The 20,129-nt window shown below is 41.4% G+C and overlaps 1 protein-coding gene across 6 annotated transcripts; it reads left to right on the top strand.

Moving 5' to 3' along the window:
- The first annotated feature begins 59 nt into the window (after window positions 1-59).
- Window positions 60-13,336, top strand: eefsec (eukaryotic elongation factor, selenocysteine-tRNA-specific). Of its 6 annotated transcripts, none has more exons than XR_003984355.1 (8): window positions 61-881; window positions 2,956-3,163; window positions 3,431-3,527; window positions 3,985-4,149; window positions 6,390-7,034; window positions 8,550-8,706; window positions 11,807-11,964; window positions 12,209-12,347. XR_003984355.1 is itself a non-coding variant. In XM_030420028.1 (8 exons), exons 1-7 carry the CDS (start codon window positions 578-580, stop codon window positions 11,955-11,957), a joined length of 1,710 nt encoding a protein of 569 aa, XP_030275888.1. In that variant the 5' UTR covers window positions 61-577; the 3' UTR covers window positions 11,958-11,964; window positions 12,209-12,347. The 6 variants fall into 6 exon arrangements, 5 of the variants coding, with proteins under 5 accessions (XP_030275887.1, XP_030275888.1, XP_030275886.1 ...); XM_030420028.1 differs by having other exon boundaries at window positions 11,824-11,964; XM_030420030.1 differs by lacking the exon at window positions 11,807-11,964 and having other exon boundaries at window positions 63-237; window positions 649-881; window positions 12,209-13,336.
- Window positions 13,337-20,129: the final 6,793 nt, after the last annotated feature.

Here is a 20,129-nt window from a genome sequence, read left to right as displayed (position 1 = left end):
TGCGACACATTCATTGGCTAAAGTCCCTGTCATTTATGTCATCCACTCAAAATACCGTCCTTCAGAGTTTTTCCTTCCGGTTGTGCTTCGGTAGATTGGTCGTAGTAGAAACTGCTAGAAACTTGTCAAAGTGTGATTGAGAGTGTCGAATGAATGCAGAACAAAACATATAGAGAGGTTTTCGTCGCCCCGTCGACGTGTTACATTTAAGAGTTAATCACAGAGCCAAAATTTCAGGTCAGTTTCCCCTCTTGTTATTTATTGTTAGCTAAAAAGCCGTTCCGCTTTAGCATGTTTTTCTGAGGATGGAGTGCACTGTCACCAGGGAAGTCGTTTCTCTCAGCTGTTTACACGCTGAAGTAGCGCAAAAGTTGTACTTATAGATATCTATGTTTTGTAAACCTCAGACAAATTGAACCGGCGTGTTACTGGATGTTGTTTAATGTGTTAATAAGTGGATGCCAACGAAGGAAAAAGTAACGCCGTGTAATGTTTCGGTTGGAGCTGAGTTCAAGGTCCAGCTCAGAGTAGATAGAAATACACACGCTACTCAACATTACATCACGCCGGTGTCACAATGTCAGACTCTGCTGACAGTCGCACCAAGACGTTAAATTTCAACATCGGGGTCCTCGGGCATGTCGACAGCGGGAAGACATCACTCGCCAGGGCGCTGAGCAGCACCGCCTCCACGGCTGCCTTCGACAAGAACCCGCAGTCCCGTGAGAGAGGCATCACGCTGGACCTCGGCTTCTCCTCCTTCACAGTGGATCTTCCTGATCATCTGCGGGACAGCGAGGGCCAGAAGCAGTATGACAGCCTGCAGTTCACCCTGGTGGATTGTCCGGGTCACGCCTCCCTTATTCGGACTATCATCGGAGGTGAGCTCCCTAAGGTTTTGCTGCTAGATGGCACAGGTGACGGTAAATGAAAAGGTGGTAAACAGAAGCCAATGCCCTTCTTACTACTCGTAATTGCCACTTTATTAGATACACATATGCACACCAGCCCTGGAATGTTCTACCCGTGTGTCCACCCCATTTATATCAAAGATGGTAGACTAAATATTAGAAACACCACTCACTATACTGAGCAGTATAACCTTCATTGAGCTGGGATTAATTGAGGGCTGTTTTGATAGCATAGTTTGAGCTAAATATAGGTAATAAACTTGCAACTGAGTATTAGGAGCAGACCGATTATGGCAGCCGATATTCAGCATTTTCCGATTATCGGCATCTCTGTGATGTTTCTGTCAGGTTGCCGATGAAATAAACCCATTTAAAAATGTGCTACTTTGGCTCTGATGCAAAATCGTCTTACACAAATTCTCACAAAAACGATAGATGGCCTCTAAACACTGAATAATCTGAATTTGCAAAGTAATTAGTAACTAAATTCAACCAGTAGTGATGAGGAACTATAATGTAGTAGAAAAGGGAAATACTCAAGTAGTTGAGGAGCTCTGTTTCTTCGATCAATAATTGTACAACAATTTGACACGAAGATTTAGATTATTTTTTTTTTACTGCACCCTATCTGTCCCAAATGTTGTTTTTCAGTCTCCTTGATTTCTAATAATTGGTATCGGCCCTGTAAAAGCCATATTGGCTTGGCTGACCCCTAATCTATACAACTAAGATAAAAACATTCCCCTTAAATAGGCCTTTTTCTCAGCTGACATTCTGACTTGTCATAGCAGGAAAAGCTAAGGTTTTACCAATTACATTAACAATAGCTCAGTTCCATTGAAGTGGTTCAGTTGGTTGGCTGTATGCTGGTTTGCTGTCACACTTTTGCAAAGTGCCTGTAGCCTTTTAACCTTATTTACAGGCACATATCACCCCAGATGTAAAAAAACTGCAAAATAAAGAAGAAAAAAAAGCCGGGAAAAATCAGTTGAGCATCTTACTTTTAATTTGAAGCGATTTTGTCCATAATTAACACAAATATGGATTCTACTTGGTGTCAGTGTTTTTCAGAAATGATATCAAAAGATGATTTACTGCGATATAAACACCAGTGTGCAAGTAACACATTGCAGTTCAACATGGGATGATAGATTGTTACATGTCTCATCATATATTCTTGACAAATACCTGACTATCTAAATGACACGGTCATGGCCATGACTACACTGTTATTGCACACAAATTTGACCTTCTCCAGCAGAGGGTGCCACATCTCTGATCATGTCATATTGACCTGGATGTTTGGGAATATGAGGAGAAATAACTAAATGGGGCAGCTGTCCAGAGATAAAGAGGACACTCTTTTACCTATGTTTTCTCTTTTTCAGTCTTGTGTGTCAACCAAGATCCAACATTTTTAAGGTCAAATAGTGTAACATAATGCAAATTTGGAAGAAGTAATGGTTTGGGTATCAAAGCAGACTAGCGGCACAAGAACATTGAATGCTGCTGAGCCGTGTAACCAACATACTAAACGAAGCCTATGAGCCAGTGGGGTGGCACATGCTGTAGATTAGGGAGGAAGGAAAGTATGGTGATCGGGGTACGTATTAAACTTCCCCTCCTGTCCCATGTGGGGAGAGCACAGGAAAGAGAGGGAGCCAAATAGAACGAGAGAAAAGAGGGGAGCACAGGAAAGAGAGACTGCCAAAGTCAGGAAAAGAAAAGAGCAAAAGGAAAGACAACCAAGTGAGCTGCAGCTCTAGTTTCAACCCTCTAGCCTTTTACTCTGTCTTTGCCTTTGTGCACCCCTCCCCTAATTTCTCGGCTTGTTCTGCTGTTATTTTTGGGTGTCTGTGTTCCTGTTTGTCTTGCTGTTGTCTCTTTACAGTCTATACTCAAAGCTTTTACATCCTTGTTTAGATATACACGAAGAATGCTGGGATGCCTTTAACACCAAATTACCGTGTTGCTGTTGTTGTTCTGTTTCAGCTTGCTGCTTTTCATCATCTTCCTTATTGTTTGCATTTTCTTCCTTCTGTAGGTGCCCAAATCATTGACCTGATGATGCTGGTGGTGGACGTGGTGAAAGGGGTGCAGACTCAGACAGCAGAGTGTCTGCTGATAGGCGAGCTGACCTGCCCTCGCATGGTAGTCGTCCTGAACAAAATTGACCTACTACCACCCAACAAGAGACAAAGTGCCATCGAGAAAATGACCAAGCGACTTCACAAAACACTGGAGAACACCAGGTCTGTATTAAATACAAGTCCAAGAATGAATTAGGATATGTCGAGAGGTAGTGGCTGTGAAATGTGGGTTAGGGCATCTCATGTAGTCACCAATGGCCTTGGATTGAATCTCTTGTCAAACTTCCTCATTCATTAAACATTCTGTCTCCCTGTCTGCATTCCAGCGGTCAGTCTGTCAGGCCCACTTGTTTTTTTATTTGAAGTAACTTTAATCATTACCTCAACATCAAAGCATGAAGTAGTTCCAATATTTTTTCTGTTGGCCAGATTTAAGGAATGTCCAGTGATTGCTGTGGCAGCGAAGCCTGGGGGCCCAGAGGCTCCTGACACAGAGGAGCCACATGGAGTGCCAGAGTTAATAGAGGTAAAGTCCGGAAACATGCGGGTCCCCCTCCATTGTTACTAATTTAGCTCAAAGAGCACATAAGTTCTCACTTATGAATACTGCACTTTTAGTGAGTTGATATTGTTCAAGTGGTGGTATAGAATTAAAGGAAGTGCTCAGCTGTGTTTATTTATTCTACGGTTTAAACTAACAGCAATGCTTTCTTCACTCAGTCAACAAAGTATACTTGACCAACCTGTGAATGACAGCACTATGACTCACAGTTTATGGTCAAATCAGCACTTAAAACACAAGAGACAGTGTGTATCAGGCATATTAAAGTCAAGCCACCACAAAGTCAAACTTAGCACTGATGAGATTTGGATCTAATTATCTGTTTTTTATGTGTGTGTGACCCTGCAGTATTCAGCAGTTGTCTTGTGGGTTATTTGAGTAAATGGTTCTCTCTTATTGCCCTTCTGTCCATCTGTCTCAGCTTTTGAAGAAACAGACATACCTCCCGCAGAGAGACCCCGGGGGTGACCTTCTGATGGCTGTGGATCACTGCTTCTCCATTCGTGGTCAGGGAACAGTCATGACTGGAACCATCCTGCAGGGGTCGTTGGCCATCAATGATACTGTGGAAATCCCAGCGCTAAAGGTATGCTCCAAAAAAAATAGCCATGAATTCTGAATCGCTGATATTTACAAGCAAGTAAAAGAGCAGAGCTATGGAAATTCTTAAGTAGAAACCACAAGAGTTTTCGGAAGTTCAGAAGTTGACTGTAAGTGGGCAGACAGAGGGAGGGATGGCCGAGTGGGTTCAGAGGATGTGTCAGTTTAATGTGAGGGAAGGATGAGGGGACTGGGGGGTGGACTGGCAGCACAGGAGTTGGGTAATTTAGACCAGATGCACACGTCAGCTCTGCATAGCAGTTTGTTCTGCAGTTTTTTTGTTCACCTCTTGGTGGCAGCAAATGGCTAAATTAACAGTTTGTTACAGAGCCTTGAATTGTTCCACTACTGCTGATTTGGTCAGTGTTTGTAACTAACTAACAAAAACAACCACAGAAACAGGGAGCGATGCCAGATCCCAAAATCATACATGGGTTGATAGATATCTTTTAGTTGTTTATTTGTACACTTATGATTTATTTGGAGATGTATAATTTGAACGAAACAAAGCACATCATCAGCTATAATTAAGTTTTTACCAAAGCCTGATAGTATCTAAATACATATTACATTCAGGAACAACACAGACTGTCACTGCCCGCGTGGGAGGAAAAGGACGGGGAATCCTCAGTGATGTATCACACCCTCTCTGTGGTGAATATTTGGTGAATATTGGTTGTTACCGTCAGGATGGAGGTACAGGCAGTGTTGGGTATAGTTACTTTGGAAAGTAGTTCATTAGGTTACAACGTTACCATCAATTAAAAGTAATCAGTTACGTTACAGCGTTACCTATGAATAAAAGCGTTAGAGTACTAATTCGTTACCAAAAATTAAAAGCTGTTTGCAGCGCCTCGCACATGCTGCAACTTAACTAACACACACTCCTTTAAATGCACCGAGAAGTCGTGATTTTTTGCGGTCGACAGAAGCTTTTCACCAACGCAGAGCGTGCATTTTACCGTTATGTTGTTCTTGTCCTTTTCGCTGGTGAATTGAAAATAATGTGCGTACTTCCACGATGCAAAAGCTGTCCTCTCTGCCATCTTGCCGGGGGCTCGAAAACACTCACACTCACACACACACACACACACACAGGTAACGTAGGTCAGCAGCAGGGCACAGACGCATCACAGCGCTGCGTCTCCGCTGACACATCCGCAGGTGGCACAGTAAAAAGCAGGCTGCAGTCGGGATTTTCCTTTCCTTATCCGGAGAAATTCTTAAAATAACGGATTACTTTTTAAAAAAAATAACGAAGTTAGTAATTGCTTGACGCACGAAACTAACGTGTTACGTTACACGTTACACGAAAAAAGTCATTAGAGTACTCTGACGCGTTACAAAGTAACCCTAACCCTAACCCTACCCACAACACTGGGTACAGGGTACCACCTTTTGGGGACCTCCCTTGTCCAGAGATCCTTTATACGTCCCAGAATAGCTCTGTTAACAAATCCTTATGATATGAGATGTGTATCACTTACATTTTGGTATATTTACATTCTTTGTCTTTGATTGTAATTGTTGTAATGTTGTGGTTCTGTATTACAATTGCCATGGACCCAAAAATATTTTCTAAAGGAATAATAAACAAAAAGAACTAATAGGATCTTTAGCCAAAAAGGTCAAATAAACCACATAAAATAACTTTGCACTCTATCAGCTCTTTTTAAAAGCCTCATTGTATATATGAAGTAAATTATATTTAATTTGACAGTCTTTGTTGTTGTCAAAATTACTTTTGTGAAAATTAGCTGTCTTACCTTTTTAAAAGGTAAGTAGCATGAACTGTAAGTTGTGATTACTGAGTAGGCTGTTTACTTACATATGGGGATACTTAAATGACTGAAAATCTTAATCCGTTATAGTCCCTTTTGCTTTAAATATATTAAACATCCCAGTACTGTGGAGATTAAAATGTTAACATGATTGTTTTCCTGTATTTAATCTCATACTGTATACTGTTTCTGTTTCTATACTGTTTCCAAAATTTGTTTTAGTCCATCGACGGTGGTTTCTCTCTTGTGACAAATGTACTTACTGTAAGTCACTTTGGACAAAAGCATCTGCTAAATGCCCTAAATGTAAAAGTGAATGTATACTATGTTTGATAGTTAATGTTTACTTGAAAATTTACAAAAAAAATTACCTGAAATAGTTGTTAAATAGATTAAACATTAAACTAATGTGAGGTATTGACATATCTATGCTTTCTGACATCAGGTGACCAAGAAGATAAAGTCGGTGCAGATGTTTCGGAAGCCAGTGTCTGGGGCCATGCAGGGGGATCGTGTGGGTGTGTGTGTGACACAGTTTGACCCTAAACTGTTAGAGCGGGGCGTGGTGTGCACCCCAGGGTCCCTGCGCACACTCTATGCAGCTGTCATCTCCGTGAGGAAGATAGGCTACTTCAAGGGCTCTCTTGCCACTCGTGCCAAGTTCCACATTACCGTGGGTCACGAGACAGTCATGGCGAAGGTGACCTTCTTTGGCCTGCCACCTGTGGGTGCCTCAGAGACCCCCTCAGACCCTAAACCACCTCCACCACAGCCCTGCTCACTGGAAACACCCTTCACCTTCGACAGAGAGTACTTCTACCAGGATGAATATATGAGTGGTCAGAGTGAGGCGAATTCAGGACCTGACCCAGACCAATGGGCCTTGTTGGAGTTTGAGCGGCCAGTCACGTGTCCCTTACTCTGCCTGGTGATTGGTTCCAAGTTAGACACAGACATCCACGCCAATGCATGCCGGCTGGCCTTCCAAGGCCGTCTGCTGCAGGGGTTTGAAGATAAAGGCTATGCCGAGACTTCCCTGCCCCGTCTGCGCATCTACAAGACGAAACACAAGGAGGGACATGTGGAAAGAGTGAGTGGACCCTGCAGAGTTCATTTTCGGTGTCTTTTTCATGACTGTCGTTTTCTCTGATTACCCTTGTTGAGTGTTGGCCTTGCTCTTCTGCCCTCTCTGTCACCTTTTGCTCCGTCTCTGGCTTTGGTTCTTCTTTGAATGTTTCCCATTGCTGGTGGCACTGGAGCGTGCCGCTCAGACAGAGCCCCCATTGTGTATTTGTAAACAGACACGTACACACAAACAAGTATGCATATGCAGCCCTGCCGAGCAGCGTGAGGCACGGATGGGTGCGCATGCATGCCTTAGCATGTGCTGTGACATTGAGGTGTGCGTGGGTGGCCGCCTGACGCCACTAGGCCTGTCTAGCTGTCAGAGGCTGGCAGTGTTTTGACACACCTGAGTGGCACAGGAATACCCACATGACTCACATTCACTTCTCTCTGCCTCAGCATCTTTCTCTCTCTCTCTCTCACACACACACATTTGGATTTTTCTTCTTGATGTGAGTCCTGGTATGTTCTATCCTAAATCCTGAGTTCAGCTTCTCACCATTCTGATCTCATCTAATGCTGTTATTGTCCTATTGACTTAAACATCTGATCTGACAGTTTTCCAAAAACTCAACAGTTCTACATCTGTAGACGCACTGAAGATGTTATGGTCTTTTCTTTCTGCGCTGTACAGTTACATTTCTCTGTGTGCAGCCTCGTGCGGGGTCAGATTTAGGTCAGGGGTCAAGTGTGTAAAGTAGTTTCCTGCTGTTAGCACCTCAGGCTGTTGACAGCTCCAGTCAGTGACTCAGGAGCTGAACACCATGTGCAGGAGGTCAGACAGTGGTCATATGACGTTACATTTGTCGCTCTTCTGTCTCCCTGAAAGAGACAGTAATGTTTCAAGGCTTGAAAATTCCTTTTTCGCAAAAGAACACATAGCTGGCATTGTTGAGATATGACTGCCTCGTCCAGTCACAATTTATACGGTCTGTCAGACGTCAGACGTGTACAGCAATTGTACATCAACTTTTTTAAATCAGCGCATCAGTCACGCTTGAGGGATGTCAGGGTCAAATGTTCAGGAATGAATGAGGGTTTAGGCACAAGAGAGAGGAAGAGCTAGCTGTGGGGGGTGAGTCAGAGACAGAGTGGTGCCCTCCTGTTATCAGATTAGTGGCGGGTTAGTGATGGATGATAAGGAAGAAATACAAACAAATATAACATAAAATGTGCAGGAGGATGAAAGAGTGAACGCGAGACATCCAGGCGGCGGGCCTCGGAGAATGTGACTGACGCTCAGTGAGTGATGCAGCCGATGAGGGCCCGGGGCAAAGGATCAGCTCCTCTTCCTCGCACTGTCATGATGATGAGTAAAATCAAGGAAAACACAAGATTGTTACACCAGAGAAAGGACATCTTGACATTCTCACCATAATAATTAGATGACATGACACATTTAGTACTTCTAATCACGTTTGTCACATTTTGAGCTTATATATCCGTCTCATAAGGCTCTCTCCTTCTTTCTTGGGCTCAGGTGACTGACGATTACACTGTGATCGGTCGCAGCCTGTTTAAGAAGGAGACGAACCTCCAGCTCTTTGTTGGGTTGAAGGTCATGCTGTCGACGGGCGAGACCGGCGTTATCGAAGGCGGGTTCGGACAAAGCGGCAAGTTCAAGATCAGGGTACAAGGTAAGGATAAGGGCTGCCGCTCATAATTATTTTCATTATAGATTCATCTGCTGATTGTTTTTTTTTCAGAATTGATCAGCTAATAGTTTGGTCTCACTTGGAGCCCCAGTAGCTCACATGGATGTAGAGAGCCTGTGTCCTCAATGCAGAAGCCTGAGATAAATTCCAACCTGGCTTCTTTCTTTTTCGCTCTTCGTCTCTCCTGTCAAATAAATCCATAAAAAATGGATATTTTTTTTTTTTTTTAATTTTCTTCACAATTTTCCAGAACCCAAAGTTGAGATCGTCATTTGGCTTCTTTTGTGCAACAAACAGTCCAGAACCTTTAATTTACTTTCATTGATCACTGATTCATTGATTACTGATTCATTGTATCAGCACAAGTCTGACTTTTCTGCTTGGAAAAACTACAAAAATGCTTAAACGAATTTTAAAAAATTGGCATTTCATTTTCTCTTAGTCAACTAATTGATTAATTAAATATTATCTGAAGTGAGGCGTTATTATATGTTCCAGAGATGATCACCTCTGTTGCTCCAGTATTCAAACCAATAATGTTGATTATTGGAGTGTCTGTCACATGTATAATCATTGTGTTAGCTTAGTTTGACATCGGCCAGCACAGACAAGTCTTCCTCTTCATCAATACACACACCCAAAGCACTTTCTCCTCAGATTTTGGGGTTCGGCGGACAGTTTTCAGGATGCGGTAAGAGCGGTAGGCCCGACATCCTGAGCCACATTCCCAGAATTCCTCTGGGGATTGCCTGTGTTCCGGGGGAAGTCTGCTCCGTGTTTATTTTACCTTCTGTTGCTCCGAGCCCACTTCTCCACACCGGGGGGGAAGAGAAAACAAAAACATGTAGAAAGAGAACCTCACCTACATCCTCTTCACTGCCTCACACTCGCATATATTCAAAAGCCTCAGACACACTGACACACACATCTTCATGCATGAACCTAATGTAGACATCCAGTGTGGTGTTCATGTGAGACTCCCCGCAGGCATTAGGACAAAGATGGCACTATTCTGCTGATAAGTGGTAGGTCAGTGGTAGGCATATATCGGTTCACAGTCTGTTACAGTACTTCAATCAATAGGTTTAGCTTTCCATGCATGATGCAACTCTGAAGTCGATTTTTTCCAGTTGTATATAAGACTGAAAATACTTCATAATGCAGTGAGAGTCGGAGTGTTTTTATTTTCCTTTTCTAGAGATACTGATTTGATTGTTAATACATGGCTGGTTGCCTTTTTGTCGGTATTCTCTTTTCCTTCATATAGTGACGAGAATGCAGACGTCTAATACATAAAATGCAAAAAAATGTTGATAGCAGTTTTCATGAAGCTGTAGTCAAATTGCTTGTTTTATTTTTCATAACAGTCCAAACTGATACCTGCCATCACTGCAGATTTTCACCGGAATCTCTGTATTATCTGTAACGAGTTCGTGTTTCTCCCTTTAGAGCGTGATGCTACGTGAGCATGTTTTGAGTGATGTTGTCACTTTCAAAATATGTGAATGAGGAAATTGTAGTTTGTGAATGAACATTAGTGCATAGCTAATAATCTCCAATTAAAGCCAAAGTCTTAAGCTAGTGAATGGTTACTATTTCAAGTTTCTATCTGCTCCAGAGGCTGAGAAACAAAGGTTTTAGTGAAAATTGACAATTCAGTGAAGTTTTTCCAAAGAGTGCATTAGGTTTTAGAATGCACTTTTTAGTGTGGGTCCTAGGTCTTAATGGATTAGTGATACAAATGTTGTGGTACCTGGCAACCCAACCCAGAAGCTTGAGCAATTGCAACCGACCCTGCCTGACTTGTGTCACTCGTCCTTTGTTTTGCTGCTGTAAATGGATGAAACAGGTGCCAAAAAGAAGAAATATGCATATTTTATTGAACTTAGAGCAAGACTTTCCCCTTAATTGACATTTGCCCTCTGTCTCACTTCCTCGTCCTCTTGCTTTCACTCTGTCATCAATTTGTTCTCCCTCTTAAGCAATGATGGCTCCTCGTACACTTTACCACAATGTCTTGATTTGTTAATAATTAATTAATAATGATTAATAATGTTGACTTCATTGTACAGTTTTTTACAGGTTTTATTTAAGTTGTTTTACAGTTACATCCTTGTATTCATTTTATTAATCTGTAGTGTGAGGTTATAGGGTTACATGCTGATATCCCAGAACATCTTCCTCTCTTTCAGTGCCTAATGTTGGCAGGTATGCAAACCCCCAAAACATGCATTTGACCAAAACATACAGACAAATGGAGTAATTCTAAACATTTAAAAGCTTGAATTAAGGAATGTTTCTGGCAGCTTTCTGTTGATAAGCTTAGAGAGACAACAAGATTAACATTCATCCATATTGTTATAACACAGTAGTTTAAACCTCGTGTTATGTTGCTCCTCCGCTGATCCTGTTTTATTTGTCCACTGAAGCCAATTTGTACCTATAATTGGTGCTTATTAGGTTTTGATTTTTGACCCTCTCTGGTGGGTTGACTACTCATGATGTCTGTGCATTTATCTTTATTCTTATGCTTCCATATTAGTCCTATTTCCCTTCAAGTGTGTGTAGTATTTCTTTTTGCGCATGTCTTGTACACATGCCTAGTCACAACTTCTTAGAAAGTTATTTGAGGACAAAGTGCAATTTTTACGTGTCACTTGAATGTGAACACAAATCATTTAAGTTTGGGTGTGTGAGCGTGTTTTGTGGTGGCGAGCGGACATTTTCAGCTGATCGGAGATAACAAGAAGAGATTTCTGGCTGCGCTGCAATCATAACAACCCTCACATTGGCATAACGATAACAAGAAGAATGCTGGCGCCGTTTTGTACGTGAGGTCAGACAGCCTGCGTGTAAAGCAGCGAACCCAGAACATTTCTTACCATCCGTGTGCAAAACAGCAAGCACGCAGCCAGTTTCTATCCTCGAAAACACAAACACACACAAGCGCTTACACACACACCCACACACACACACACACACACACACACACACGCACACACACACGCACACACACACACACACACACACACACACATTGAAAGGCGGAATTTGTAGTGCATGCATAAGGAGCGTCGAACAGCACCTCTGTGTTCACAGGAAGAAGCCCCAGTGCAGGAGGAGTTAAGTATGAGCAGATAGGGGAGACTAACCCAGAGACTCGAGCAGCAGCTGAGATCTGGCTCTGTGCACATTTTCATCAGTTACATCAGGAGGATGAAGGCGTCAGTTGATCTCGAGGTCAGCACACAGAAGCACTGATACAGCACCTACTGCACACATAACAGGGGAGAAAAGATCTGTATCAGGCATCAGATATACAGTACCTACACTGAGATGATTAATTTGACCTGAGTACTGTAGGACATGCTGGAGGACAGTACGATCTAGATTAATCACACAAAGGGGATCTATTTATATAATGTTTCTTGATAATCACCTTGTTTACTTTTTACCTTGACCTGCTTGTTTATGTTTTCTTCAGAGGGTCTTTGCCCAGAAACCAAGCAGTTGTTGTCCTCCACCACGAAGAAGAAAGGGAAGGGTGGAGGCAAAGGTGGACCAGCGAACGAAGAGGAGCCCAAAACAGATTCGCAGCCTGTCAGCATTAATTTACATTTCAAGCGGTATGTCTTTGATCCCCATAAAAAGATGGTTCAGTCTTGACACAGTGTCACGGTGCTTCAGACAGGCAGTTTCAGGGGTCCTGTAGAGGTGAGGGAACACTGGCCTCTCTATCGGGCGGTGTGATTACCTTCTTCCATCGGCCTCTTTTTCTGGGGTTGGAGACAGTCTGCTGAGATGCAATGATTGTGGGAATGCTGAATGCATGTAAAACAATGATTGTTTTATCTCCCTTTTATGGAGATGGACTTTAATCCAGTTTGCATCATCACATGGGTGGAAGCTGCTCCTCTGCTCCTGATGCTTTTGAGTTCTCTTTATATAAATCAGTACTTTTGTTCTTCTGAATCAATTCTTTTGACTTGCAGCAAAACCTTTTTCGGGTATGTTTTCCTGTTCAGCTGATCCTTGATTGACATAAACATTTTACAAATACTGCACTGAGGTTTCAAGAGGTCAGGGCTTATTGATTAATCTGCCTATTATTTACAATTTTAATCATGTAGTCTACAAAGTGTAAAAAAATGTGAAAAATGCTCCCTGAGCCCAAAGTGATGCTTCTTATGTTAAACCAACAGTCCAAAACCCAAAGAAAGGAAATTTACTGTCATAAGTGACAAAGAAAAGCAGCATATTTACGAAGCTGTAACCAGCTAATGTTAGACATATTTGTTTGAAAAATTACTGAAATTATAAATTGGTTATCAGAATAGTTCTTGAGCAGTTGTTGCAGCTCTAGTTTGCTCAGATCTCTGTTCTCAGTTGCTGCTAGGATAAAGACAGTGGTATGTTTCAGGCTTGGATTCATTAAGGGTTGCTTTGTGATTTCCAAAATATTTGTTTATATTTTAGTGTTTTCATTTCATTACTTTCATGGCTGCTTGTAGCATGGCTTTGTACCCCGAGTAGCAATTACCCCAGATATTTCTTGAATTAAGTTGAATATTGACATTTTCAGAAAGAAAAATAAATCAAACTTATGCTGAAACTCTGTTTCTGACTGTTATTTTCTTTGTGATCATTGCTAATGCCCTTGATGAATTTATGAGTGGTTATGTTTTTACAAACGGCAGTGTGAAGCACTGCTAGCTGCAGTTTGTATGTGCTCACTGCTGCATGAGTGCAATAGCCAGAAGAGATTATCCTGATATTTAATGACAGCTCATATACATTGAACCTTAAACGTCAACCTGCAGTTCTCTGTGGTTGTTTTGTTCTGATGTCTTACTTTGGTGCATTTGTATTGTATTGAATTGATTTGGTTCTGGACAGTGTGACATCGCACAAACTAGTGCAGGAAATTAGGAACTTACTACTGAAGCATGCAGTATGAAACTGCCCGCCGGATCGTATTACACTCGTCAGCAAAAGCATAACTAATACACGGTGAAAGATGTTAGAGATGTAGAATGAACATCTGTGTAATTGTGTACTTTTATGTACACTTTTTAAAATGAATGCCTTTTGTGTTAAATATAGCTACATTATCACTCAACATGAGATCATGATTTTTATAGTCTTCGTCCTTAAGCGTAAACATTCCCACCTTTTGAAGGAGTAAATGATGAAAAACAAATCGTATGAAAAATGTAGCAATGATTATCAATGTTGTAGGTGATTGATCAGCTGGTCATTGAGGAGTGCACAGGTTGGAAAAGACCATGCCTCTGTGTCTATATGTGTGTGTCCGTCCTGTCAAAGAAGTGTCGTGGGGCGGGGCAGTGAGAGTGCAGGACACTCAGTATGTAGCGGATGATGTCAGCAAACTGTCCCTGTGAACAGCGACTCTATCTCAGCAGGAATCTTTGGAAATTGGAGAGAGAGAGAGAGAGAGAGAGAGAGAGAGAGAGAGAGGGAGGAGGAGGAGCTGCAGGAGCAAGAGGGGACACTGGAGGGATTGTTCCTCTGAGTGACAGTCCTTTTAGTCTTATCTCCTCTCGTTCCTCTTGTAGAAAACCAGACGGGGTAAAAAAAAAAAAAATCTCTTGTGTCTCTCCAATTCCTCTTTCTCGCTCTACCCCCTCTTTCATTCTCCATCCATTCTAGTTTTTTTTATTGAAAAGCTTTTTCTCTGTCCATTACCGGTCTGATGTCTCGTCATGAGACAGTAATGGGAATCATCTTTTAGGAGTCCGAAAATATTTTTATTTAAAGATACATGTCACATTTTTGCATTAAAATGTCTAAAGATTACTGCACTTTTGTTATGTAATTTGTTCGTATGTAATTTGTTTATTATGTAATTTGTGCGTAAATGTTTCCGACAATGTCAAATCCCAGAGAAATCCATACTTTTATTAAGGCTAACGGTGTGTTTAATTTGGGCCCCTTCCGCTGTAACTTCGGTGAGAGAGTTAGAGTGAGGAGGGACTACGTTGAGCGTGATGAAACATAACGTGAATAGAACTCGGCATAGACGTCACATAGGTACATTTCATTTTGGCAATTGTGGTTGCTTTACAATCAAAACAACAACTCACATGACCCATTGCTGCTTGCATAATTTTGTTTCTATTCAAGAACAAATAGCAGCAGATATTAGATACTGTGCCTTTAATGTCTTAATTACACAGGTGGTCTGTGACAATTGCTGCAATATTGTAAGTTGGAAGTGGATGTTAGCTTTTTTTTTTTTTTTATAAAAAAACTAGCATTCAGATTAGTCAAATCCATATCTAATATCTAATCTGTATCTTTATCTTAATAGTCTTTATATTTAAAAAAAGCATGCACGCTAATTTATAAATTAGCCAATTAGCTGTCTTCAATTACAACTTGATTAAAAACTGAAACGCATTAATATGCCCTAATATAACCGTAAACACTGAATCAATTTGCCAGTTCATCTTGTTTGAAGATGTATTTTCATCCTCCTTGTCTTGATAAAGATCCTCCTGCGAGTGTGGCTGTACCGTGTTCCCTCCCACTATGTTTTAACATGCATGCTAATCCTGTTGTGTGTGTGTGTGTGTAAGAAAGACACTACTGTCTTTTTCTGAGCTTAGGTGAGGAGATTTTTGGGCGGACTATATAATCCGCTTCCAGAGCCGTAGCTGATTGCAGCAGGAGAACACAGACTGGAAGACTATGGGACTTCAGCTGGCAGTGTGTTCTCGCCCCAGACCAAGCCAGGACAGGAGATGGACACTTGACATGGGAAAGTTATCCTGCCCACTGTCCTTCCTGCCTATTTGACCTGTATTTAGGGCCCCCTGCTCTTATTCTTCACTCCAATTTCCCCTGTATTTTTTCCCTATTTAAATCTCTCTTCTTCCTCCAGAGAGATAACGCTGCAGCCGTGATGATTTCGCCCCCCATTCTTTTTTGCCAGTGACCTGCAGGTCAGCCAGGAGTCGAGGGTCAACGTCTGAGCTCCTGAATGTTTATAGATGAGAAACAGTCAGCGATGAGCAGAGATAACAGGCAGCTCCTTTGGAGAAAGAAACAGAGTGGAGGCTGGGATGGCTGGATTATTGACAAGGCAGTGGAGGAGGGCAAGAAAAGAGTTTAAAATGTGGTTCAAGGCAGAAGAGATTGAAAAGACTAATTAGCAGCCATTTGACTGATTAATGGGCGCCACATTAATTAACAATTTCACCAGTAGGGAGGTGGTTAGGCTGCTAACGTGCTCTCTTTTGCTTGCATATATTCCTCGCTTCCTCCAGACTGTTATATTCCCGTCTCAATTGTCTCACTGACTTTGCTTGAAAGCAGCTCCAGAAGCCTTTCTTTCTCCACATTTCTCCGTGGTTAAACAGCTCCATGTTCGTGCTGGTCTTTACCACACTGTCGTATATAATCACTGTTTTTTTTTGTTTTTTTTTATAACAGTATCACCCTCCTCTGATAGAGATGATGTTTATTGCTGATTGTTTGATGACAGGAGCTGTATGAGACGGCTCCACCGCACTAATGAGCAGGGACACAGATAGAATCACCCCTCAGCCCCCTCGCTCCTCTCAACCCTCGCCTGCAAATATAATTAGCTATGATTAAAATGGGCATTGTTTAATTAATACCACCGTAGCCTCTTTCAGTCGACTTCTCCATTTCCGGTGCTGCTTATCTCCCGTCCGACCCCCCCCCCCCCCCCCGCGCCCCCGTGGAAGGCTGTCTAGTTGTTTGCCTACTTATGCCTGTGTGAGCCTATATCATTAAGCTATATGGTTAGAATTTCAACCCGTGCGACTGAAACACATTGAATTTCAGATTAAGATCACCACGATGCAAAAATACTTATAAGCAAGTACGTGTGCAGCTGAATTAAAAGTGCAGAAGTACTTGCAGCAAAATAATATCTCTAATTATAAAGAATGTTCTATTTTCAGAGTTCATTGAAATAATACCTATATTTTTGTCATTATTAGTGCATTAATGTAAGCAGTCTTGTGTAGTGGCTGGTCCAGGTGGGATCTCACTTCTGTATAAAGTTGGGTACGTTAATCTGCAGCAGCACATCATTATTTTATGATCTTAGCATGTTTTTTTGTGAAAAATCTATGCAAAGTAGCAACTCAGCTGTCCCATGTAAAAAAAAATGGCTTCTCCTCCTCTGCATGGCCATTGGTAACATTTTTGAATGAACATAATTAGAATTTTTTTTGCGGACACTTGGAGTTTGAGTGGAATCTAAGTGTGTCGTTTGTAGTAACAAACAAACAGTTTCCAAGACCAAATTCTCTATTTCCTTTGCATATTAAAGAGGCTCCTTGTTGGCTCACGTGTCCGCAAAATTGTTGCAGGGGGTAAACGGTACACCCTGATGCCCTTAAGACCACTATTGTTTTTCCATCACCACTGAGTTGTTTGCATATCTATTCCTATCTCATTCACACATGGCAGACAGAAAAAACATGCAAATTAGCACTGGCATCTCTATAAAGCAACGTATTGATATACTGTTTCCATACCTTCACGCACGCACACACAACACAGCTCTCCGTTTTTACTGCCGCTGTCATCCTCTCGTCCCCCCGTCACCTCAGGACGAGCGGACAGTCAGTAAAAGGCAGAGGCTGACGGACGAAGAATAACAGTCGATCATTACAGCTGAGCTCAGCAGAGTCCAGTCGTCAGGGTCAGAGGTCGCATGCGACGTCACCTTGAAAAATGCCAGCCTGCAGTCTGTGTGCCTGCTAATGTCACGTTGTACTCTGCCTTGCTTCACATATAGAGGAGAACGGGCTGCAGAGGCATATGCAAAGACATTTTCCATTTGCAGTTTGTGATCCTCCCTGCACACCTGTTAGTCCCATTGATATCCACTCTGCAGTTCAAACAGTCACCACAAACAAAAGCAAAGAAAGTATGCCGTTTGTTTAAAGAGGTTCTATGTAACAATTGTGGCAATGTAGCAATTTATATGCATTAATCACTTTTTTATTTTTCATACGTGAGTGGATTTTAATGTGACATGAAAAATGATACCCTACCCGCCTCTTTCTGTCACCTATAAAAACCTGCAGATGATTTGTTTAAGATGTTTAATGCTGCTGGACTTTGGATTTCTTTGTGAAGGACTCAGGTTGTATTTTCTACAACATTCCAAAAGATGTTCCTCCTCTCATAGTCTCTCCGCTCCGCTAACAGAGAGCAACAGTAGCAAACGACTAACGACAGGCTTCTAGCACTATAGCGAATTTCCACAGAGCGCCTTTAAACTTAACTGTATTAGTCCAGTTTTGCCCTCGATATATGGGAAATTTAAACAACACCTCATGCTGGTGTATTTTATTAGTTGTTTCATGTTTGAGAAAAGTTAAAAAATGAACGGCTGAACTATGAATTGGCCATTATAAACTCATTACAGATATTTTTTCATTTTGGCTGATAAATAACAAGTAATGCCGAACACATTATTAGAAACAATGCCCATTACATGCAGAATGTGTTCCAGAGAGCACTAATAAAAATTGAAATAACAAATATCTAGTGTAAAACAAAGTTGAGTATACAGCAATGTCAGACTTTTGAAATAAAAATACATGTTTGGGTATCAATACATTTCATTTAAAGTTCAGTGTCAGTTGGGCTCTATGCAGTATGTTGATATATTGCACTTACTAAAAAAGTAATCATAAGGACTGAAACGATTTAAAAAGCAAACTAGAATGGCACTAAGTAGAGCGCATACCTCACTAAGGCCCAACAGTCCCCTTTTGTACTCGTAGCTACCAGCCACCTAAATAAGCCTGATAGCTTTCCTTCAAGATCTATGTATTATTAAGTCAATAAAATTGCTTGAAAACACTTTATCTCGCAATGTTAAAGAGAGTGAGAAAAAAATACCTGGATCCACACTAAAAAATGGGGTCTATTCTGGTCTGAGACCCGTCGCTCATCGATTTTTGTGGAAATGCCTTCAGTAGTTCAGTAGTTTTGATGTAATGCTGCTGGCAAATTAACCAACCAACCAAATACACAAAAAACTAAAGAAACAGATGCAGCTGAAAACATGATCTTCTTGGTGGAGGTAATAAGCAAAACAATTGATCCCTGACCACATACTATAAGGCAAAAAAAATGTTATTTCCTGAAACAATTCTACATTCTGTGCGACACAGCGGGATTCCAGGGTGACCTTACTTTTCTTTCTTAATCTGAGTCTCAAGCTCTCAGCCTTAACTATTATTAAACTGGATTCTGGTTTGAGGTCATGTATAGGCACAAAAATGTTCCCAATAATTATGTTAAACTAACATCATAATGAATTTGAAGGAAAGGCCTGAAGCTATTCCCTTTCGAGCGTTGTGTTACCGCTGAGAGGACTTCAGGCTGCAGGGAGGAGCATTTTAAAACTGGGTCTCCAGTTCAACTGAAACTGCTGCTGCTGGTGGGGTCATGTGATGTGTAGGGTCATGTGAAAAGTCACTTCCACTCTGGATAACCTTGTAAAAGATGTCAAAGAGATGTCAACTATTCTTGGATTTTCATGCTTGTTTTACAATCTAATGAAATGTCTTCAGGGAGCCTTGGGGAGTCTCTTTGGTCTGCTGCAACCCAGAGGTAGATGTTATGTTTAGATTAGTCACCAAACATGATAAACAAAGAAACCGGTCCTAACTCTTCCCTTATGAGTCAGGCAGTCCGCGTCGTTAGGTTTCTGGGGCCAACAAGCCGAAAATATGTTTATAGAATCATTTATCTTTCAGAGTCGTGCAAATGCCATCACGTTTTCACTGAGTTTGAAATAAAAATCTGAATTTTACAATCTCTCAGGAAAAAAAGAGTAATTAACAGCACTGAAAACAATGGTAAACTCTGTTGAGTTCAAGTTAAAGCTCATGACTCAAATGACCAATAACACATACTGTAGTTGGTCAGTGGACTTGTTAAGTATTATGTATTGTTAACAAACTGTTAAAAATCAAAACTGAAAGTACTAATTGCAGAAACTACTGATGAGAGCGGTGATGGTGAATCCAAAACAGCAAAGGTACAGGCCAGAAAACCAAAACAATGAACTGAAAGATGCTAAAATACGTCATAGAGATTACGAGAACCGCAGACTGGATTCATAGTTATGTGTGGGTTAAGCGACCCTTTCAGATACATGTATTTAGTTCCTTCATGTGAATATAAAAGTATTGGTCATAGCAGCTTTTGATTGTTGACATAGGATAAAAACCTTCGCTAACGCACAAGTGGTCTGACAACAGTTATATCCTTCGTGACTGGATTACTTGGCTGTTATTGTTATCACTGTGGATACATTTTTTAAAATGTATTCTGATGGGACAGCTGCTGCAGTGCCATGCAGAGGTTTTGGTGCCACAGAAAAC

This window comes from Sparus aurata, chromosome 6, assembly GCF_900880675.1.
Source record: "Sparus aurata chromosome 6, fSpaAur1.1, whole genome shotgun sequence".
Classification (NCBI taxonomy): domain Eukaryota; kingdom Metazoa; phylum Chordata; class Actinopteri; order Spariformes; family Sparidae; genus Sparus; species Sparus aurata.
This window is presented reverse-complemented; position numbering and strand designations above follow the sequence as displayed.

Coding starts and splice junctions, on each gene's coding strand:
- eefsec (XM_030420026.1), top strand. CDS start 578: ATGTCAGACTCTGCTGACAGTCGCACCAAGACGTTAAATTTCAACATC. Junction 882..2,955: donor TATTCGGACTATCATCGGAG/GTGAGCTCCCTA, acceptor TTCCTTCTGTAG/GTGCCCAAATCATTGACCTG. Junction 8,707..12,208: donor GTTCAAGATCAGGGTACAAG/GTAAGGATAAGG, acceptor TGTTTTCTTCAG/AGGGTCTTTGCCCAGAAACC.